We start from the raw sequence: 23297 nt of genomic DNA on the forward strand, positions 1-23297 counted from the left end.
AGTGATTCTGGCTTCCCCATTGACTTTGTCAAAAGATTGCAAAAGGTGATTATATGACCCTAGGGCACGACAACCATTATAAATATCAATCACTTGCCAAGCATGTGAATTTTCATCACAGGATCATGGGGGAATGCTGCAAAGGTCGTAACTGTGAAAAATGGTCATGTCACTTTTTTCAATGTCCTTGTAACTTTGAACGGTCACTAAATGAACCGTTGTAAATCGAGGACTATGTACATCCAGGTCAAATGTTTCTCCAGTCTATTTTTTGAAAACCTCCAATAATGGACTACCTACAACACTCGGAGGCAAGCTATTTCATTGATTAATTGTTCTGAAAGAAAATATCTCCTTATTTCTAGGTTGGATCTCTTTTTAATAAGGTTCCACTTCTTGTCCTGCCCTCTGATGCTTTGGAGAATACGTCAACCCTCTCTTCTCCCTTGGTCTTCATCAAATGCAATGGCAGGAACTTGTGAAAACCTTTTTTCATCATACATCATAGTAATTCAAGACTTTTAGATTTCTAAAAAGAGATTCAGGGGCCAAGCCTGCCAAAATATCTTCAAATACAAGTATCTGCATCAGGAGGAGCATAAGGGCACTTATGCAAGCTGGTCACAGGCGATCATCTGTCAGCAAAAACCACTTAAAAATATACATGGAACAATTTGGCCAGGCTCTAAGCAAAACCCAAAAGGATTACTATTCCATCAGTTGATAATGGCAGTATCCTAAAAAGGGCAGAGATAGCATTTCAATTCCTCAGAATGCCATCTTTGAGTAAGATAAGGTTAGTTCAGTTCAAAACCCCACTTTTAGTACCAACCAATAATCAGAAAAGGGCCTATTAATTGTCTCTAGTATCCTTGCCATCATCTTAAACATAAATTATGGCTTTTGCCTTTAAAAGCAAAGCCTGCTATATGATGGCTGGGCTTGGGATCTGAACATCAAATTCATCTGGAGAGGAACTTCTTTGAAGACCCTGACCTTTTACTGTTATAGCTCTGTCCAAATGCAGATATCTCCTCCCCCCGAACTTAGTAGCATTCAGTATTTTTATACACATAGTTAATCTAAATGGGACATTTTCTTGACTTAGTTGAATTAAGGTCTGTAGGTTACATTCGCCTCACATTCTTCTAGCTTTAGATGGGGCAGTGGTAATTCTTAAAGTTATGGACTGACTTTGTGCTCTCCTGCTCTCCTACTCTTGCCCGTGGAAAGTTTTCCATGAAATCCCCCTAACAAAACTCTTCAAGCTTTCTTCAAAGTTAGGTTGAAATACATCTATTTGGGAGATGGCAGAAAATTAGACCTACCTGAAACGTATTGTTCCCCTTACTTATCAACGCCATTCCTATTCTCACTACAGTACATTTTCCCGCATTCACTATAGTCCCAATATCTAAAGTAATGGGTGAGAAAACCTAATCATTTATCACTTTTATGGTATAGGAACAAAGATGAAAACAACTAGTTTTGTGCCAGTACACTTCATGAATGGAGTGGAACTTAGATAAAAGTAACATTATGGGAAATGCATAAAAAAATGATGCTGTCAAGATAAGTTTCTATCATGATTCCCATGCAAATGGGAAGAGGTCTTCTATGCCAGTCATCCCATTTCCTGTGAATATCTTTCCCCCGCCCCCAAATACATTTCCTCACACATATACTATTTCAAATAGTTTAATTTTAAAAATATTCTCTTCAGTGCTAAAATATCTCTTTGCTTCCCTGCGTGGCCAGCACTTTTCATGGCAGCAGGGCCCTGATCATGAAGTCAGTTCCACATGCAGATTGTGATGGGCAGGACAGGTCTGCAGAGACTAGAGAGGGTTGGGTGATTGGTGCTAGCTGTGCTAGGTGGCTATTCCACCCCTGAGAAGGGCTGCTCAGAGACAATGCCCCTTTGGTACCTGGGAAGATATTCTTCACCCCAAGGTCCACGTTTGCCAGGCTGCAAAGGAGAGCCCTTTAGCCACCTAGATGCAGCCTAGCCTTCACTTCCTAGAACACCTTCTTAGCTGCAGCACCATTACCCTACCATGGAAGGAAAAGTTTTGGCTCCCTCCAGCACTAAGGCTTAACACCACAACTATTGCACAACATCCCAGGCAGACTTCCACCAGGTCCTGACTCACTTCCAGAGAGAATTCTTCACTGTCTGGAGGAGAAAGGACAGGAAAGAATTTATGAGCTACCTGTTAAGTACAGAGAACTCTTTCTTACAGGAACCTTCTTAGCTGCAGTCCCCAAAGCCCACAAAGAGGATAAATAAAAAGTATACAAGAGAGGTTGCAACCACCTCATTCCTTAAGCGTGCAAGTCAAGAGGATGTGGCTGGGATGAGATTGCACAAAAGGGACATATCTTAACACAGGTTGAGCAAAGTTTCATCTGGAGAGGTTATGGAAAGAGCAGGTTGATTCTTGGAGGACACTGCACAGGAGAAAAACATGGAGGTGGAAAAGAATACCAACTTAAACAGATTGGTATTTTGAGAGGGAAGGGCAGGTGGAGTTTTGAAAACCACTGCATCACAGGATGAAGCAGATTGGCTAGCTCTCAGAAGCTGCATGACATATGGAGTTCTTATCTGCACAAAATCTCTTAAGTGGAGGTGCACCAGAATCTTCCTCCCCTCCATTCACCTGAAAGAAAAAAAAAAGTATGGTTAGCTGGCTTGTCAATACAGATAGTCCTTGGTTATGACCATTTGTTCAACGACTGCTCAAAGTTATAGTGGTGCTGAATGAATGCTAGTTAAAAGGTCCTTGAAATTTCAGCAATACCCCCAGTCGTATGATCAAAATTCGGGTGCTTGACAGCCTGCCCATATTTATGATCTCAGGGTACACTTCAACTCCATTGCCTGCTTTTCCCCATCTCTGCCTTTTTGGCTGTCCTCTGTCTCTGCTGCCCCATTACCCCCAGATAACCTTTGTCACCTTGTCAGCAACAGGATGATGGCAAAGGTCACCTGGAGGCAGTAGGGGAGGGTAGGACAGCCAAAGGGGCAGAGATAGGAGATAGGTTGGCAGGGTGAATTGAAGCAGAAGTAAGTGCTGCAGGGCAGGAGAAACATGGGAGTCTTGACCTAGCAATGGTGCAATCTTGGCCTAATGAGCAGAGCCAGGAATACTTGGAAGTGCCATGGTTAAGTGATGTTTCACCTAAGGAATGCTTCACCTAACAATAAAACTTCTATCTCAATAGGGATGTAACCTGACTGCCTGTATAGAAGGTGAACAAAACCAGTTTTACAAAGCTGACATGAAAAATGGGGAAATACTTCCAATGATGTGACATCCCTTTCCCAAATGAGATTCGTCCAGAAGTAGATAATTGGATTTTCTGAACTGAATGTGGACATTAGGAACATTATTCATGTGCTTTGAATAGTCTCTTCTAACTAACTAAACATGAACTTTGGACATAATGTGGGATAGACAGCATCACCACCAGATGGATTTGTAACTGGCTGACAAACCGTACTCAATGAGTAGTCCTTAATGGTACTGCATCTACATGGAGGGAAGTAGGCAGTGGGGTACCACAGGGTTCCGTCTTAGGCCGAGTGCTCTTCAGTATCTTCATAAATGACTTAGATGAGGAAACAGAAGGGGATCTCATCAAATTTGGAGATGACACTAAGCTGGCAGGAATAGCCAATACCCCAGAAGACAAGCTCAGGATCCCAAAAAATCTTGACAGACTTGAACAATGGGCCTTATCGAATAAAATGATATTCCTATCCAACAAAATGATATTTAATGTGGGGAAAAGCAAGGTTTTACACGTAGGCAGGAAAACCAAAGGTACAAGTTACTGGCTCAAAACCAGTAACTGTTAGAGGGACCTTGGCGTCCTAGTGGACGATCATTTAAACATGAGTCAGCAATATGTGGCAGCAGCCAAAAAAGCTAATACAATCCTTGGTTGTATAAACAGAGGCATAGAATCAAAATCACGTGAAGTATTAATACTGCTTTATAAAGCCTTTGTAAGGCACATCTAGCATATTGCATCCAGTTTTGGTCAGATTACAAAAAAGTTGAGACTGGAAAAGGTGCAAAGAATAGCAACTAAGATGATTAAAGGCTTGGAGACTAAAACATATGAAGAATAGTTGCAGGATTTGGGAATAGCCAGTCTAGAGAAAAGGACTAGGGGTGACATGATAGCATATTCCAATATTTGAGAGGCTACCACAAGAAGGGGGTCAATTTATTTTTCAAAGCACCAAGAAGGCAAGACAAGAAACAATGAATGGAAACTAATCAAGGAGAGAAGCAACCTAGAATTAAGGAAAAATTTCCTAACAGTGAGGTCAATTAACCAGTGGAACAGCCTGCCTTCAGACGTCAGTACTTCATCACTTGAGGTTTTTAAGAAGAGACTGGATAGCCACTTGTCTGAAATGGTATAGGGACTCCTGCTTGAGCAGGGGGCTGGACTAGCAGACCTCCAAGGTCCCTTCCAGCTCTATTCTGATTGATTAAATTGTTTTTTGTGTATTTGAGATTACTACTGTACATGTATTTTGGGTGTGGGACTGTCTTGCACCATGATTGTCTGGTTGCAGTGCTTCAGATACTCCCAAGAATCAGTTCCTCATCCATTGCAGATAGTATTGAGAAATAGTAAATCAATGTTGGTCTTGCTTCATCTTCAGCATTTACAGTTTGTTGAGTGACAGGGCCCCTATCTATGCAGGGAACAAACATGGAGAAACACACGCCCCTGGAAGATTCCATATTCAAATGACCATTACTTATTTTAAAATCTGACTGTCACTAAGAGGAGAATCAGCAATCCAGGAATACCATGTGGTTTCATAGTTACCCAGTCTATCCCGGTTTGTCTACATACTGAAGAATAAGAAGAACTAAATGAAAGGCACAATGATGTGGTTGTTGTAGTATTACAACAATATTACAATATTGCAGAGTTGTAATAAAAAGGAATAGTTAACATTGCTTTAAGTTAGGGAGAAGCATCAACATAATTCTGCAGAAATTTGTGTTTGATGGTTCTGAAGCAGCCCTCTGCCTTTTGTCCAGGACAGCAAGTGAAATCTTTGCTCTGCTTTTGATTTGCATTCTGCAGCTTTCAGAGGTACCTGTAATTCACACTCAGAACTAAGAATCCCCGTTCATTTATTTGCTCTGCATATGACTTGGCTTACCATACAATTCCCATCTTTTTGCTCCTTGCTGGAAAATCTGGGAAGCAGCTGGATTGCTATGTTTCAGGATATGGATATGCATTGTATATTTGAATATGCAGCCTCAAACTTGTCTTCTCATATCTATGAACTCTGCTAGGAATGGGGCTATGTTCCCACTTGTAAAAAACATAACTTGTTCAGATGTTTTTCTTGAAGCTTCTGCATGTATTATCATACCTATGCCAACCTGAGTATAATTTGCACAGGAGATATGAAGCTGTGTAAGGGCCTGTATCTCTTTTGAGAATAGAAGCAAATAAGTGTTTTCCATTGATATTCGAATAGGACAATCAAGAATATGTGTATGACTCTATTATTGTTTTTGTACCACAGGTTTTGTCGGTCTCTTTGCTAAATGGTGCTTCCTTTCTATTTTTTAAGCTACATGTTTATAATAACCAAAGAATACAAAGTGTAATAGGTGGCCAAGGTGTGACTTGTCGTCTAGTAGTTCATTGCATGGTACCTGTCATAATGTAGGGATATTTGTTCTTCTGAAAATCTTATGTTTCCTTCCTTTTAGACCTCCCAAACAGGAGCTATTGTGGAGCTATTTCAGATGAACTAAAGTAGGGCCTTCAAATCCTTCAGATTCTTAGTCAAACGAATGCTCAATTCAACAAAATTTTTTTTAAAAAAATATCCTATCCAGTGAATTATGAAGATGCTAGATATTGATTTGCAATTACACCATGAGTTGCCAATGGGTTTTTTATTTGTTGTTGTTGTTGCTGCTGTATCAAAGGAAACCCATAGTGCAGCGGTCTCCAACCTTTCCAGCTTTGTGCACTGGCAGGGTGGGGGGAGAGGAGATGGTTCCATGCTCACCCGCCCGCTGTACGTGCAAGTGGAGTTGTGTGTGCAGGCATACTCACCTACTGCCATAACCTGGTTCTAAACAGGCCCCAACCAGGTAGTGGGCTGTAGCTTGGGGGGTTGGTGACCCCTGCCATAATGGTTTCCAGTAGAATAATAATTGCCTGCTAGATCTGCAAAGTCATTTTGAAGGGACTTTTCTTTCTCTCTCCCCAGTCCTTGCTTATTCAGAAAAGCACAGGCTGTAGAAGGGTGTATCAACCACTCTTGATTAAGCTACATCTCAGAAGTAGAACATCTGAATGACTGCAATTGGCCTGGAGAGCTATACAGGGCTGGACCTACTTAGTACTTGAATGGAAGAACTCCAGGGAATACCTGGGAGATTAGGCTATCCTGAGAAGTAGTGAAAACATCTTAGAAAAGGGCAATACAGATTACTAAGGGAGATATATGGATGTATCCATTAAGATGCTAGAAATCAAGCTACACTTGACAGAGACTTTATTTTAGATTGTAACACGTGGAAAATAACTGTAGCTTATTAACTTTCCAATTAAATTCATGGCCTGGTTAGGAATTCTGTAGCTGAATGTCCAGACAGAAATGTTTGAATATTAATACTATATGCTGCTAAAGAGCATGGGTTTGGATCTGCCTTAGGAAGCTGTTGCCTATTCCATAGGCCTTACCTGAGCCTTGAGTTTAACTGGCTCTTCCTTTGTGAGGGTTGGAGGCTCATCAGCTACTTCTGATGGAGGGAGAGCAGGTTCTGAAAGTTAACAAGAAAAAAGGGTCAGTGGCACATCGAGGTTTTTTATTGAACAGGAGAGGTAAGGCTATTAAATACTCTGCAGGAGTCCAAAATAGCAAGGATTGTACATATGCTATTACTACTGAAGCCCCTTATCAGGAATTCTACATAATACGTCAGGCCTATCTCAGTGCTCCCTCAGCGGCCATGGGAATGGGTTTTTGTAGTGCCACAACTCCTTAGCCAAATGACTCACCTTCCAAGGGCTCCTGTCCCAGCGTGGGTGGCTGTGAATCATCAGTGCGGAAGTCAGAAGTGTGGCTGGGGCTCATGGATTCACTTTGCTGTGGACTGGGACTGGAAGCAGCACTACTGTCTGCCTTTAGCTGATAGGTGTCTGAAAGGGAGCTCTGATTGCTGTTCTCATCTGGGGAAACCAGACAGAAAAAAAGACTTTTCAGTGAGCTGGAAGCAAAAGTAACACTGCAGGTATATCTGCAAGATAACTGAAATGAAACTCAGATTTTCAAATGGTTGTTCCCCAAGATGTACCACCTCACACCATGGTTAAATAAAACTTATAATCCCCTTCTCTGTCAGGGTAATACTCAAACAGAGACAGCTAGGACCAAGGGATGGTTTTGGGTCTACTACAGTTCTTTAATAGACTAGAAAGACTATTGAACACAAAATCCCATTTCATGAGAATCTTGAGGTTTTGTGTTAAAAATCAAATTCAAGTTTCTTAGACATGGACGAAAGGAATCCTGAAGTTTGTTGAAATACCAGAAACAAGTGAACAAAATGAACAGAATTTCCAATAGATGGAGGCAGACATTCAGTTGTCCTATACATCTACTGATGACAAACAAAGCCAGACTAAATTGCAAAACTAGGGAGAAAGAGGGAAATTATGTTAAAATAGCAATTTTGGACCTTTGGTTATATAACTAATTTAAGTTACACAAATGTCCAAAATGTTTTAACATTATTTGCAATAGTATGTGAGCATATAGAATTAGGAGGCTAGAAGGGACCCTGTCTGTCTTCTTGTCCAACCCCCTGTCCAAGGCAGATCTTATTGCATTCTGGACAAGTGGCTGTCCAGTCTTTTCTTGAAGACTTCCAACTACGAAGTACCCCAACTCCGGAAGGCAAACTGTTCCACTGGTTGTTCTTACTATCAGGAAATTTCTCCTTAGTTCCAGGTTGGATCTCTCTTTGATAAGCTTCCACCCATTGCTTCTAGTCTTGCCCTCAGGTGCTTTGTAGAATAAGTCGATGCCCTCCTCCCTGTAACTGCCCCTCAAGTATCACAAGACAGCTATTAGGTCGCCTCTAATCCTTCTCTTCATCAGGATAGACATACCTCGATCCCTTAATTTTCATCATACAGTTTAGCCTACAGACCCTTTATCACCTTTGTTGCTCTTCTCTTTCTGCACTTTCTCAGCATTTTTTTTGTATCATGGTGACCAGAACTGGACAGAATATTCCAAATGTGGCTTCACTAATGCAGTATAGATCAGCACTATCATTTCTTGTGATCTTGATAACTATTCTTTGTTGATGCAGCCTAGAATGGCATTGACTTTTTTGGCAGCTGCAAAACACTGTTGGCTTATACTTAAATGATGATCCACTAGGACACCAAGATCTCTCACACAGTTACTACTGTTGAACCAGGTTGTCACATATTCTATACCTGTGCATTTTGTTTTTCCTGCCTATGTGCAGGAATACTGTATTATCATAACACAGTTTGAAAGATGGGTCCATCTGGCCCAGTATTAGCCACCTTGACTAGCAATGACTTGCCACGATTTGAAATAGGGATGCTGCTTTCTTTTTATCCTGTTATATGGTAATGATGTCTCAGGCTTTTACAGGACCGCTTTGCCAGTGCTTGCAGAACCATGTCTCATCTGCTTCATCAATATGCTGGAGTCTAATCACCTTGGAATTCCAGGAGAAGGGAAGAGTTGGCTGCAGTTTCCGCTGGATAGCCATTTGGTTCTGGGACAGCAGTACCACTGGATTTGGACTTCTCTTTCTTGAAATGAGAAAGAAGACAGTGAGTTTTGTAGCTAGTGTGCAAAAAAATATATATATCTACCACATATATGCACCCTCTACAATTAGCAGTTGGAGCAGATTGGACTTCAGAGGCCACCAGAAGACTCAAAGAATTCTCTACAAGGAAAGCAAGACCTCCTTATCTGAAATTTGATATGCCTTTGAAGAATTAAGCACGAGAAATACAATTTTGGTGTAATCTATTAAAAAATCATCCAAAATGTTGTTTATTTAGAAAATCTACCACATATGGCTACCTTACTCACTCTTTGTGACTCCAAGTGGCTTACAGACAAAATCTCAAAGACAAAACCAAATAAACCTCCACCTCCCGGGCAATAACAATCAAACAAACCACTTGGTAGACTCTATATCACCTTGGGGTCCCCAGGCCCACTGGGAAAAATATGTCTTCAGGGCCTTTTGAAACAATATCAATTTGGTGACCAATCTTATCTCCACAGGGATGGTGTTCCAGGTCCTTCTTCATGGTCCCACTAGATGGACCTCCTTAAGAAAGGGGACCCATAACATACCCTGCCTCCCCACTCTGTTGGGTAAGGTAGAAGTAGATATATGCCAAAGCAAAAGGGATTTATTTATGTTTCATTTTTAATATCCTTGAGAGAGGCAGGAAGTCTATTGAAAATGAACGGACATCTGTCACACTACTGTAAGGATTATCTCTGTATTTTTGTTTATAGGAAGGGAAAATAAAAGGTAGCATATTGCTCATTCTGCTGGGTGTTCTTGCCTCATGTTGGAGAATAGCTCAAGCCCCCTTCCAGCAGGCCCTGTTCCTCTCATCCCTCACCTCTTTGCTATCAGCCACAGGCACCCACTTGAATATCCGCAGGGATGTGTCTCCCACTGTTACCCATTTCTTCTCCCTGCATCAAAACATGAATGAGATTAGATACAGTCAAGCCACCTTCTTCCCCAGCTACAATTTACAGGATTGGCTTAGGTCAACAGTGAAGTTATTTCAGTTTTATTGAGTTTCTGCTTTTTTTCATAAGCTGTACTGAAGCCAAGGTGAAATTGTACAACCTAGCATGTCTTCTCACCTTTTGGGGGGAATTGTAGCACTCTTGTGTTCAGAACTGTGAATGAAACCATTACTTAGCTCGGGAGTAAATAACATTTTGGAATCCAAACTCTACACTTAGTCTTTGAGTGGGGTTTAAGGGGCCATACAACAAAAGTAGCCATGGCCATGTCAAAAATGAAACAATTTAATGTAATGTATATTAAGTTATATGTGGTTAATAAAACAACTTCTCAGACTGTAATATTGTTCATCTTTTGACACATTAATAATTATACTGTGATGGCAGCTTTTGGAGGGCTTGTTAGGGATGCACCCAAGACTTTCAAAGGTTGCACAGGCCTAGAGCTGTAAAACATAACATTAAAAAAATAATAGCTGCAAACAAAATGGTATCTTGAATCCATTTAATATAATCTGCTGGTCTATACTGAAAGATTTATAATAAACACAAGACTGATCTTTTTGCATGTTTCCTATAGCTACCAAACTTACTTTAGCTATTGTGAGGCACCACAAGGAGTTCTCAAGTATACCGATAAGTTGAAGAAGTTATTTTCTCAGAATCTCAAGTTGTTTACAGCTTTAAATACCAGCACCATTTGATAAGAAACTGAAAATCTACAGTACTAACCTTTGATACTTGGCAATCCTGTTACTACTGCTTCTCTACCATTGTTCAGTGTTTCAACAGATATTGAACTTAACTTAGTCATCAGCGATATCTAAAGTTCTGTAATAGCAGTTAGTGATTGTATTTACACAACATAAAAAACAATTCAGCCCATATAAATGGTTTCAAACTATTTCCTAAAGCAAAACATATTGACCATGTTATATCTTACTGTCATGACATGTCACACCATGCTAAGACATAATGAAATTTATTTAATTCTGACCTAGCCAGTACTAGTTTTAAAACATGTTTAAGGTTTAGAATGTTGTGTGAATAAATTTAAGTACTTTTTCAAGAAAGGCTCTTTGTGACAGGCTTGGCTCCTTTTTCTTTTGCTGTCGACTTAAAAGAGAAACTATTGTTACTACTCTGGTGATATTTTACAATTTCCACTTGTTTATAGCATGCTGCATTCTTTTATCTTGGGAACTCTTATCTGGAAAGCATAGTATTCATTAAACTGACCAATGAACTGCTCAGTCTCAGCTACTTTTAGTCAAAACATCTGATCCCATACTTTAGGAATCTGAATTTATTCTCCCCAACTACCCCCCAAATTTAGCCATTCATTGTTTTTGAACAGTGACCAAGTTAGAAATTAATTTCTCTATCCCACTCCTGTGCAATTGTAGAATCATGTTTCTGTATGACCCACATTTTAAAAACATGTCTGCACCTAGTTGCCAATGAAGTGAATCAGACAAAGTTTATTTCAAGTGCTCTCTTACATAATCTGAGCCATGGGAATATATATAAAAAAATCTGTTGTTTTTTTTTTTTACATTCTCCCTTGTTTTTAATATCAGTCAGCCAAAACTAAAAAAACCCCAACCCTTTAAAGAAGTATACTGATAGCCAATCCACAGTTGTTTATCTTTAGATCCTGAGATTCAGAAGCAACTATATTAGACCAAATATTATGCAACTGAAGAAGAAACATAAACCAGGCCCTGAGCAATCACATTTCTGCCACCCAGGAAGAACATGGCTCCCGTTTACTGGCCCCAAAACATACCAGCTGCACTGAGTTGCTTGTTTTTCCTTATCAGAACTCTGAACTCCAACAAGGAAAATAATATGTTGGCCAAAATAGTCATCCATTGGCTAGAAGACTTCTGCATAGATATGGATCATAACACATGTCCTAATACAAATTAGCCAGGCATCCCCATCTGCCAAAATAGGGCAGGAAGACACACCATGTCGGCTGTTACCAAATCTCATATTCTGTGGTAGACTGACTCTTAAGATGGAGGCTCTGATTCTAGCTAATAAGCCCCTATATTCTCAATTTTCACCTCTGAAATATGGAGATGTTACTACTGGCCTACCTTACAAGGTTATTGTGCAGATTGTTAACGTCACACAATTACAGAGTTTTAAAAATTGAGATGTACTCAAATACTCTTCTCCTTCCTCTTTATGCATACAAAACTTGTTTGGCACACTTCAAACAAGCCAAAATCTCCCTCTTCCCCGTACCCACCTCTAAGCAGCTGGATGAGGCAGGCAGCTGCAGGTAGGCCCGCCAATCCCTATAGCAACCCAGCTCCCTACTTTTTAGCTCCCCTGGGATTCGACTGGTGTAGCGTTACGTCAATCTAAACTATGTGACAGGTCCCACTGCCTGCACTACAAATCGCACAGCTTCCCGCACCCGGCCATTTCAGTTGTTACAAGATGATTGGCCGTTTCGCAAAAGTCCCACCCACCAAAATAAACGCCTGCCACCAGTTGGCTCTTTAGCTGTCACCAAGCCCGCATTCGGCGGGGATTGGTTGACCCCTTAACAGACCCCTCCCCCCACGACCCCTCCCTCCTGTCCCTCACCATTTGCGAACGCGCTCGATCGCCGCCATGACTTTTTTGATGTCATCCTTGGCGCGGCTGCGGGTCTCTGCCCGCACTGAGCGGCCCGACATGGCGCCTGTGGCCCCAGCAGCCCCAGATCCCGCAGCAGCCGCTGTCCCCACACGCGCATGCGCGTGCCGCCCCTCTACCTCCGTGCGTAACGCGTCAGCGCCCCGCCTGAGGAAGAGTACGGGCTCTTTAAGCGCATGCGCAAGATGGTTTTATGTTTACCCCGTGCTAAGGGGAGGTGCGAAGCAATTTCTGGATTTTGTTTTATAATAGGACAGTAGTTTTGTATTACTTCAGAAGAACTAGCTTTGCTATGCTATTAGTTTATTTTAGATAGAATTACTGAAAAATAAAATTATACAGTTTCATAAATCAATTGCTTGCCATTTATATAAGGGAAAGTAACAGAAAAAGCTGTAATAGAGGGTCTATTTTGGATTCTTCAGATCTGGCTTCAAATGTAGATACAAATGGAGAAAGGCTTTGTTTTATGGCAGACGAATGTTTCCTTTGAGCCTTTTACTGTGATATCTTGTGGATTTTGTTGCTTTTTTAATTTTTCAAATCTAGCCTAGTTGTGGGATATCCTGAGGGTCTCCCATCCAAGTGTTAAGATAAATCCAGTTTAGCTTTTCAAAGGTAAAACTGTCTTTTATATTTCTATTGCTGTTTATGTTGTATTAATGACATCACATTTAGCCTAAAGTATTTGTGAACTCACTTGTACCCAGAATGTTGGGCCATGTGGATCAGTGCTATGACTCAGTAGGTTCCAGGTTCCTAAATTATGAAGGTTACTTGGCTTAAACATTAAACCAAAAAGAAATATATTGTGTACAATGTATATATCCAACCACCATAGTGGCAGTTGGTTTAAATTACTGGTGCACTATGACAGGGGTGTCAAACTGCCGGCCCATGGGCTGGTTTCATCATACCAGAGCCGCGCCCACCCCATTGATGTCGCATGATGTCACAAGTTTGACATGCCTGCACTATGAGGTCCATACACCAGGTTTATTAAATCTGACAAGCTTGTTGCATAGCCCCTTCCACCTAAAGCACTCTAGATATGTGGTAGCTACACGCACTAATATGAAAATGTGGGAATTGTAAGCCTAATACATCTGAATACTCCAGTTTTGGGAACGCTTGAGATACAGCAAATATCTGCAAACTAGAAGTTAACAGTTAAGGCAGCTTTAGAACCAATAGTCTGAATATGCATTACATAGTATCTTATTTCTGTTGTGGCATGTTCTGGATTTGTAGTTATCCCTTAAGAGTCATTATGAGGAAGGAAGCAATATGCACATTGTACCCTGGCTATGTTTAGGTCCTCAACCTAATAGTACGAAATGGGCCACAGAGATTCTTAGCTATAAAGCTGCCAGAGGGAATGGGAATCTAATCTAGGAAGATATTTCTTATACTGTAAGCCAACAGCAGTTTTAAGACTACTCCTTACAGATGAATGTAGTAATCTAATGAAGTTTACTCAAGCAAATCTGAGCTTAGTGATGGTGATATTAGCTTTCCAGTATAGTCCCATATTTGAAAGGTAGAGGTAGAGACATCTTCAAGTTGAGCTTATCTCTTGGTGACTTTATGGATACATCATTATACTTTTAAAGGAAATAGCATGGAAATGACTTATTGCTTTCTTGCGGGGTTCTTTTTTCAATTTCTCTGTCTGTCCTCCTGTCCTTTTTTTTCTTGAAGATACCACTCAAGTCCAACTCTACGTAGCTTTTTGAGATCAGTGAAGGTCAGCTCAGTGCTGTCTAGATCTACTCACAAATAAAAGCCTCTGAGTTACCTGGAAATTAACCCTATCTACTCCCCAATAAATGAATTATTTTTGAATAATTTGATAATTAAGATTGAATAATTTCATAATTTTGAATTCTTGACATACTATGATTTGTATCTATTCTTTTCGCCCACAGGACTATTCAAATTAAATTGCCAGTCAGGATTTTTTTTAGTTTAGAATGCTTTCCCTGATAACCTTAATCTCAGTTTACTTTTGTCAATGTTTTAACAGTGAATGATATTATCCAAGTTATTTCAACTCTGTATGATCAAGTACAAAACGTGGATAATTTTTTATTCTTTGTCCTATATATTAATATTCAGTCTGATTTTATAGTCCCTGACTTACAACAATTGGGACTGGATTTCCAGTAGTAAGTTGTTATGGTAATAAGTTGGGGCAACCATGTGACTGGAACCTGTTTTACAACATTTGTTTATGGCAGTCATTAAAGGAACACTGCAAGTCATAAGTATAAACCCATTGATTTAAATGGGCAGTTTTTGCCAAAACTGGCAAAAAAAAGTCATAAATCATGCTCACATAATAAAATTCTGTAATTAGTTGTAAAGGTGAGCAGCTGCCAAGCACCTGGAAGGCAGTCATATGACGGTGAGGGGGGGCACATTTTAAAACAGCCAGAAGTGCTTTATAGGTGGGAAATCACCCATTTCTGAACCCATCATAATTTCCAGCAGTTAAGTGCCTCGTCATAAGTTGAGGACTATCATATTTCTGTATTTTATGTTTATTCTTGTTTATAATCTAACAATGAGAAAGCTATTTAAATATACCAAGCCCATCCTTTTCAGGAAAGTATGTATCAGAGAATCCACAACAACTCTCAAAATCGAATTGATTGTAATGCAGATAACATTTAGCTACCGTATATGCCGGTGTATAAGACGACTTCCGGAAGCGCTAAATTCAGCGCCAAAGACGGGGGTTGTCTTATACGCCGGAAATACTGGTAGTTTCCGGCGTATAAGACGACGTTCTAGGAATGCGGCTCGGCGACAAAGATGGGGATCGTCTTATACGCCGGGTCGCCTAATACGCCGGCATATACGGTAGTTTTTTTTTATTATGTTTCTACAAAATTCTAATTAAAAGTAATGATTGCATAGATAAGATAGTGATATGCAAAACATCTGGATTCAAAATATTTCAGTATAAAACTTTCTACTTGAGTTTAAAACATCCTTTTTTGAGCTCTTCAAAAGCATTTGGGAGGGGGACTTCCCAACTGGTCAAAACAACTGTTTGAACTCAAAGCAGCTTGTTTCAAATTAAGGATGGTCTGAGCTGCAGTATTTTGCACCTACCTAGTAAGAAGAGTTAGATATTAACTGATTTCCAAAATGTTAGAATTCATGGGTGTTATTTTCAAATTCTTTTGTGAAGACACCTTTTCAGCTTCTTTTGCCCTCTGAAATAATAACACTAAGAATTCTCAGAATGTCCAAGATGCATGGGGGATGAAAGTCACTTCGATGTGACTCCACCTTACGCACCAATTGACAATTACGGTAAAACAGCAGGACATCTCTTGAATTTCCCAAGACAAAAACTGTCTTGTCTTCCTCGTTCTAAAAAGTTTTCAGGAAATCCCAGGAAGCAACAGCTGTGCAAAAATTGTTTTATTAGTTCTCATTCTACATATTTAAAAAAATTAACCCCAAGCTTGCACAGAAAACATGCTCTTTGGAGCAATTCATTTCTTCTTGCCATAGATACTATCCAGCGCACTCTGGGCATCTGTTATTTGTTGCTGCAGTCTCTGCTTAGTAGACTCATTAGAAGCCTTTTTCAGCAGTGTCTTCATTTCTTCCACCACAGCCCGATATCCAGTTGTGTTGTGGAAGACACGGATGGCTCGGTCCCCACAGGAAATCAAGAAGCGACTGTTCACATCAAAGGCTAAGTCTGCTATGTGCTCTCCATGAACACCTTCAAAGCACTCTTCCTCCTCTCCTCGCTGGGTGTTATAAACAAAGATGCTGGTGCTGCTGGAAATGGCCACTGCCCGTGCATCAGGAGCCAGAGCAATACGGCAGGGTTCTGTTACCTTGCAACTGCCTGTCAGCAACAGGTAAGGATCCTGTTGTTTCTTGTATTCAACATCTGTGTCCCAGAACTTCCAAGTGCCATCCTTTGAAACTGTTGCCATCCTATTAGGGTTAGAGAATGGCATCATTTAGCAATTTCAAGTTAATAGTTAGATGAATGTATTGGCTTGGCTCCAGTAGGGTCCATCACCTTCTTGTAACTTATGCTTCTTTTTTTCAGTTCTAATGTCCAGAAGCTAACCATAGACCTCCCCATGATTACCTAATTCACATCATAAATTTGGGAAATGGTTATGCATATAGACATACTCAGTATGTATGATATAGATGCCTTCAACAGATCTGATAAAACTCAAATATCCTTCAGGAATGTTTTAAGTTTTAAGGCTTGTTAGTGCTAGAGTGTATCTATTTTTAGTTTCCTGAGGATTGATTTATTTGACGTATATGTGACTCTGAGTCATTCCCAAGTTAACATAAAACAATATAACAAAATAATTCTAAACTTATAATAAACTGCACAACAAAATTAAAAACTGTAAAAAAAACTGCAGGAGAGCAAACTCAATTGCCCTAGCAATATAGCCACATTTAGGAAACACTGGGCTATAAATCCTACTAAATTAACCAACTGAGAACCTATTAACAAGGGGCAGTGATGAAGAATGGGTCACTTATTAATTGCATGTACTTAATTCATTCATAATTTAATATATTTTCTGAGTCCACAAAATACATAAAATTGTGAGTCAAATGATTGAAACAACATAACCCTAACCTCAAATTAATCAAACTTAGCAAGTTGTCTGAATCCATTTGTTAAGTTCTGATTTAAGCTGGCTAAATATATTGTGGGAACATAGCCACTTAATCTTCAAAGGAGATTCCTCCATTAGTTTATAAAGAGGAAGGAAGCAACTCCGAAGGGCCTTTTCTTCCTCACACCAAGGGTATCAGGAAAACTAGACAGAGGATTCAAAGGTAAGATGTGAACCAGTTCTTATAAAAATGTTATTAGTCCATAAAAATGAAGAGATAGCTTCTCACCGCCGAGAGTCATTGGAAAAAGCAAAGGAATACACGCCAGCCTTATGCCCCTTCAGGTCAAAGGCTCTGATCACTTCCCGGAAATCTCCACTCTTGCTGAAACACACTTCCCACACCTTTACATCAGGAGTGAATCCACATGAACCAACAAACCTAGAGGAAAGGAAATGCCAAAATGAATAGAACCATTTTGTGAGCTGCCGCTTCTCTGTTCTTCAGTATTATTTAGAGCACAAAGAACACATCTCTATTCTTCTGACATAATAGAAGGAAATGTAAGCAAGTGACTGTCCTTCCTTACCTCCCACATGGTGACACAGTTGCAAAGGTGTTGTTCATCTGGTTGGTGTTGATGCTAGCCAGAATTTCCCCCTTCATGTCCCAGATTAGGATGGTGGTGTCACTGGAGGCACTCATGATATATTTCCCTGGGGAATAAAGGGCAAAGGTAAGGGTACAATTCTGACAGGCTGATGCAGCTACATATATTCAGGAAACCAAGCAAATTAAGGAAATAAAGCTGAACCATTCTCTTTAGTTGTGAGCTAGGCTGTTCAAAAGACAGCTTTCATACCTGTATCAGCAACGCCAATATTGATGATAGGAGCCTTGTGCTGCTTTGGAAATTCTTCTGGGATTGCGATGTATGTAAAAGTGCCATCCTCTTTCTTTGTCATTTTAAAAACGCTGAGGGTGTCTCCATTTGCCAACCAAACAATGAAAGCTCTGAGCGAAGAAAAGAAAGGCATATAAGCAACATAACGAGCACAAGGAAGAAGCTGCTCTGCTTGGCAGTCATATAACATCCACTCATCATGATTTGTGAAACATGTGAAAATGCTTCCATGTTTGCAACTTCAGACTAGCTTCATTTCTTACTGCTTCTTGGCTGCTTTTCTGCAAAAAGGAATCACAGCAAGACAAAATCTGCAGACTCTTTTTAAAAAACCTTTACTGTAATTTTTTACTACGAGCACACTGGCCCACATTAAAAATGAAATGCTGTTGCCTGCTCTCGAAAGAAAGTATATATATCTACCCGTATGCATACATTATGTGACTGAAACAATTCAGGTCAGCCTGTCCTTTTTGCAATGCTCTTCCTACAAAGTTTCCTAAAACCCTTTTTCAGTTTAGTTTTTATTATACTCTTCTTGTTTTGATTGTACACGCTGCCCATTTTCCTTTAGGATTAGGGTAGGTTACAGGTAAGCAGGTAACGCAAAGGATATTATCCAAATCCCCATCCTACCTGGAGTCTGGGAAGAAGCGGACTAGGGTAGCATGGTCCAGTTCCACATTAACCCGCATGCAGCGATGTTCCCTCTCCAAAATGTCTTTGGTACTCCAGATACGCACTGTACGGTCATCAGAACAGGATGCCAAATATTTCCCATTACTGCTGAAGTCCAGGCAGGTGACATTTCCACTGTGGCCCTGCAGAATACAAAGAAAATTAGCTTTTAGCCTCTGAATAAATCCAGGTGTCTTTTATACTGGAGATTGTTATGTAAGAAGCCAAAAAGCAGTTTAGAATTCTAAAAAAAGGATTTATTTGAAAATTGTGGATATAAGAAAGAAGAATATAAATATCCAGTCAAGGAAGCAGAAACCTCATGACCTTTAAACATCTTTTCCAATTTTATCACAAACTTTCCAACCTCAGAATAGGCTAATTCAACTGTGAAATAGTGATCAGGGTAAATTGTTTTGGAGTCAAGATATACTTAATGAAATTGGAAAAGAAAACGTAGACTGTTTTAATCTCAAAACTCTTTGCTTTCTTCTGTGATCTATCTTTTAACAAAACCAGGAGAATTGCTATGGATCACCCAGTAAACAGTTGGATTCCCACTTATCTTTTTGGACAAGTAGATATACTCAGCTAAAGTAAAATGCTTGTAAGATACAATGGTAAAGATGTGAGCAGGATGGGCTCTGCTTTTTCATATCCTGAAACTGTTTATTTCTGCACAGTAGCTGAAGATTTCAAAATGAAAAACAGATAAAGTAATTACACTCAAAGCACACCCCATGGTGCAGGGTGTAGAAGAGGCAGGTCCTAGAAAATGAAAGCTATACAATGTGAACCCAATCCTTTTTGAGAGCAACCTGGTCAATTTTTCCAGAAATATTCACTGTTACTACTGAATAGTACAGTTATGAATTTTGATTTCACAAGATTTTGGAAACAAATAAGAGATGACAGAAGTGTTCAGTTATTTTAAGATAGAAGAATATGGAGAAGTGGCAGGAGTAAAAATAAATAAAGATAAAACTAAAGTAATAGTAAAGAACCTCACAGATAAACAAAAAAAGCAAATACTAGAGAAAACAGAGGTACAAATAGTGAAAAAAGTTAAATATTTAGGTATTCATTTTTTGGCTAAGTGTTCGTCAATAAAAGAAGACAATTATATAAAATTATTGAAGCAAATAAAGCTAGATTTGGAAAGATGGAAAAATCTCCAACTGTCAATATTAGAAAGAATTGCTACAGTAAAAATGAACGTGTTGCCGAAGATTTTATTTTTATTTCAAACGATTCCGATAAAATTTGAGAGAAAATTCTTTCAAAATTTAAATTCATTGGTTTTGAACTTTATTTGGCAGGGGAAAAAAGCTAGAATTAAGATGAAAACATTACAAGATGCTAAGGAAAATGGAGGTTTTGGGTTGCTGGAATGGACATTGTATTATCAAGCATCTGTGTTAACATGGGTGAAAGAGTAGATAACACTCAGAAATAAAAGGTTATTGCATTTAGAGGGACATGATTTACAATTGGGGTGGCATGCTTTTTTATGGTACGGGAAAAACAGAGTTCATAAGTACTTTCAAAATCATTTTGTAAGAAATGCCTTGTTAACAGTATGGGAAAAAATTAAAGCTAAAATATATTCAAAAATTCCAGGGTGGCTATCAACGATGGAGGCATTCATACATCCGAATCTGGTAGACTTTGAAAAAGTATGGACATATAAAAATATTTTAGATATTGATGGGAAATTAAAATTTAAACAAGAATTGGAAAATTTAGGAATAAATTTGTCCTGCTGGACATATTTGCAGATACAAAGTAGATATGAAAAAGATGTAAACATGTATGGATTTTACAAGGATCAAAATGTGTTTGATAAGATTTTGTTAACCTCAGATGAGAAATTAATTAAGAAAATGTATAATTTTTTGTTAATTTTAGATATGGAAAGTGAACAAGTGAAAGAAACAATAAGATGGGCAAAAAAATTTGGTTATGATAAAGAATTAGAAAAATGGCAAATGTTATGGGAGAGAAACTATAAATTAACAATGTCAACTTCATATAAAGAAAATCTGTATAAAATGTTTTATAGATGGCACCTTCCACCAGCAAGATTAGCAAAAATGTTTAAAAATATGTCAGATAGATGTTGGAAATGTAAACACAACATAGGCACGTATTATCATATTTGGTGGACATGTGGGAAGGCAAAGGCCTATTGGAAAAGCATACATATGTGGTTAGAAAAAATATTGGGCAAACAAGTGGATTTTAAACCTGAACTTTTTTTACTAGGCATTATGTCTGAAAAGACTAATAAGCAGAAATTATATTTAATTCTACATATTACCACAGCAGTGAGAATAATTTTTGCACAATACTGGAAGAATGAAGGATTGGCATCAGAGAAAGAAATAATCATGAAAATATTGGAATGTGCAGAGATGGACAGACTAACTATGAGGCTGAAAGACAAAGAAGATACGGACTACTATCAAATTTGGAATTTATTTTATTCTTGGTTAGAGAAAAGAATGAAGGATTAGGAATTGAACATGTATTAGCTTAGCAAACTCCAGACAACTTGTTGATTGGAAAAATTAACATAGGTTGATAGGAAAAAAAATTAATAAAAAATATTGACAAAAAAAAGAAGTGTTCAGTTATTTTTCTAACTTCACGTTTAAACTTCCAATTATTACTGCAACTTTAGTCATCTCTATTACAGCAGAGAATAAAAGAAGGCCAGGTGGCAGACACATGTATAATCAACTGAAGAAAAAAAAGGTGAAATAACAGTAAGAATATGTTACCCACCAGAGCTCACCTTGAGGGCTGAAGCCAGAAGTGGGTGTGTGAAAGTATGCTGTTGGGGCTTCTCTTTTCGAATTCGCTGTTGTTTCAGCTTTTTCAGGCCTGCTGTTTTGCTGGCTGCATCACCATTCACATTTTGATCTGAGGAATACATTTGAAGAAAAACTTAAATCAAGAACCAATTGGTTTTAACTGTTGTTTGAATCACTAATAGCATTTTTTTTCAATTATCAGCTTAGCACAACAAAAAATAAGTAGCTTGCAGTATCCATATTTTGATCATATGACCATAGGGATGCTGCAACAGTCATGTGAACAACACAAGTCATTTTTTTCAGTGCCATTGTAACTTTGATCACTAAATTAACTGTTGTAAGTAGATGACTACCTGTACTCTGGGAAGGAGCCATCTTAGCCCTCTTCCTGCCTACCAAACATTCCAAGCTCCCCTGCCTCTTTACCTTCTGGGAGGCAGCCCCTCCCTTCTGTGACTCCTGATTACATTCCACCACAGCAGTGCATGTAAGAATAAATCTTTGTCATTTAAGATTTTTTTCTAGCTATCATCCAATGAGCTCAAAATGGCACACAGCATTCATTCTTCTCCCATTTTGTTATCAAAACCCAATGGCTGGATTCCCATTATATCATAATATGGTGAGTAAATTACCCACTAATTTGCACAATACGCTGACAGAACCATAACTTAACCAAACAAGCTGGATTTGCACAACATATTAAGCCACCAAAGAAAAGGAAAATCACGTTTATTGCTAGCTTAGCACACTGGGAAAAGCAACTGCAAGATCTCCCTACCGTAGTTAAGTACTTATTATGAAGGCCACTGAGACTAGAATTCCACTCATCTCAAAGTTGACTAGACTAGATTGAAAAACACTTTTTGCTGAACACGAGTTTTCTATTAACCACATTCCAGAGTTAATTCCCACCGTACAAGTCTAGAAAAGATCTCTGCTTGGAAGTCCAAAAAGCCCACACACCAGCTTGCTTGATGAAGCTTCCTTTTACAAGATCTAAGCAAACTGGAATTTCCTCAATGTGATGGCGCAGGCACAGCGACGTGAAGCCAGCTGCACCCTTATACATTCCAATCCTGACATCCGAGGCAATACTTCAGATGTGTTTTTAATATTACTTGCCCCCTTCGCTTTTCTGCTGAGACCAATTCCTTCATTCCTTCCAGTGAAAATGACAGATCCAATGTATCTCTGATTTAGGGTTTGAAACCAAGTTTCCAAGTCCCAGACGAATACTTTCAAATAGGTATTAGACTGACTCAATGCCCTGCTAGCCAGACATGCTTCTGTAATCTAGTTCTAGTCACAAGGCCGTGCTAACAACGATAACGAAAACAATAATGCGCAGCACCTTAGAAGGCAACTTTTAAATCGGAGCTGCCACGGCTCATTTCTTGCGCAAGATGGAAACGTGGCCGCAAACCCCGCCCAGCAGAGAGCGGGCGGCGCGGCTTCCAAGCTTCGACCTCGCTTACCGTCAGGCGTCCCGCTCAATTTCGCCCCGTCCTCCTTGCCTGGCGCAGCCTTCGTCCACCGCGTTAAAAAGAACAGCAATCCCCATAAAACTACGGCCCCGAGGACCAGCGAGAGGCCCACCAGCGTCGCAGACACAACCGCCTCCCCCATCCTCCAGCAGCGGCGGTAGCCTCCTCCCGCTCACCTCAGCGGAGGCGGGCCCGAGCTCGACTGGAGCGCGCGCGCTGCAAGCAGCGGCAAGTATTGGTGTGTCTTCCGTTGCGTGCGCGCCCCCGTCTGAGCTTGGCCCTACCTCCGCGAG

The 23297-nt window shown here is 39.6% G+C and overlaps 2 protein-coding genes across 3 annotated transcripts; both read right to left on the reverse strand.

Annotated features, from left to right (window-relative positions):
* Positions 1–1682: 1682 nt before the first annotated feature.
* BCL7B (BAF chromatin remodeling complex subunit BCL7B) lies at positions 1683–12647 on the reverse strand. Its single transcript, XM_039346229.1, has 6 exons — positions 12443–12647; positions 9703–9778; positions 8769–8865; positions 7069–7239; positions 6751–6830; positions 1683–2663 (listed from the first exon to the last, which is right to left on the reverse strand). The coding sequence occupies exons 1-6, from the start codon at positions 12532–12534 to the stop codon at positions 2571–2573; spliced, it is 609 nt and encodes a 202-aa protein (XP_039202163.1). The 5' UTR covers positions 12535–12647; the 3' UTR covers positions 1683–2570.
* A 3266-nt stretch (positions 12648–15913) lies between these two features.
* Positions 15914–23210, reverse strand: TBL2 (transducin beta like 2). Of its 2 annotated transcripts, XM_039346230.1 has the most exons (7): positions 22996–23210; positions 21496–21623; positions 18657–18841; positions 17979–18130; positions 17706–17832; positions 17405–17557; positions 15914–16459 (listed from the first exon to the last, which is right to left on the reverse strand). In XM_039346230.1, exons 1-7 carry the CDS (start codon positions 23144–23146, stop codon positions 16003–16005), a joined length of 1353 nt encoding a protein of 450 aa, XP_039202164.1. In that variant the 5' UTR covers positions 23147–23210; the 3' UTR covers positions 15914–16002. The 2 variants fall into 2 exon arrangements, with proteins under 2 accessions (XP_039202164.1, XP_039202165.1); XM_039346231.1 differs by lacking the exon at positions 22996–23210 and having other exon boundaries at positions 21486–21624.
* Between the last annotated feature and the right edge of the window lie 87 nt (positions 23211–23297).

Source organism: Crotalus tigris, unplaced genomic scaffold (genome assembly GCF_016545835.1).
Source record: "Crotalus tigris isolate CLP2741 ecotype Arizona unplaced genomic scaffold, ASM1654583v1 scf7180000017987.690289119674:8195010, whole genome shotgun sequence".
Taxonomy (NCBI): domain Eukaryota; kingdom Metazoa; phylum Chordata; class Lepidosauria; order Squamata; family Viperidae; genus Crotalus; species Crotalus tigris.

What these genes read in the sequence shown, in the direction of transcription:
- BCL7B (XM_039346229.1), bottom strand. Translation starts at nt 12,534, where the DNA reads ATGTCGGGCCGCTCAGTGCGGGCAGAGACCCGCAGCCGCGCCAAGGAT. An exon ending in ATCGAGCGCGTTCGCAAATG is followed by an intron (nt 9,779 to 12,442) that starts GTGAGGGACAGG and finishes GTTTTGATGCAG; the next exon opens with GGAGAAGAAATGGGTAACAG. An exon ending in CTGTGGCTGATAGCAAAGAG is followed by an intron (nt 8,866 to 9,702) that starts GTGAGGGATGAG and finishes TCTCATTTCAAG; the next exon opens with AAAGAGAAGTCCAAATCCAG.
- TBL2 (XM_039346230.1), bottom strand. Translation starts at nt 23,146, where the DNA reads ATGGGGGAGGCGGTTGTGTCTGCGACGCTGGTGGGCCTCTCGCTGGTC. An exon ending in TATTGGCGTTGCTGATACAG is followed by an intron (nt 17,833 to 17,978) that starts GTATGAAAGCTG and finishes TTTATTCCCCAG; the next exon opens with GGAAATATATCATGAGTGCC. An exon ending in TTTTCCAATGACTCTCGGCG is followed by an intron (nt 16,460 to 17,404) that starts GTGAGAAGCTAT and finishes TAACCCTAATAG; the next exon opens with GATGGCAACAGTTTCAAAGG.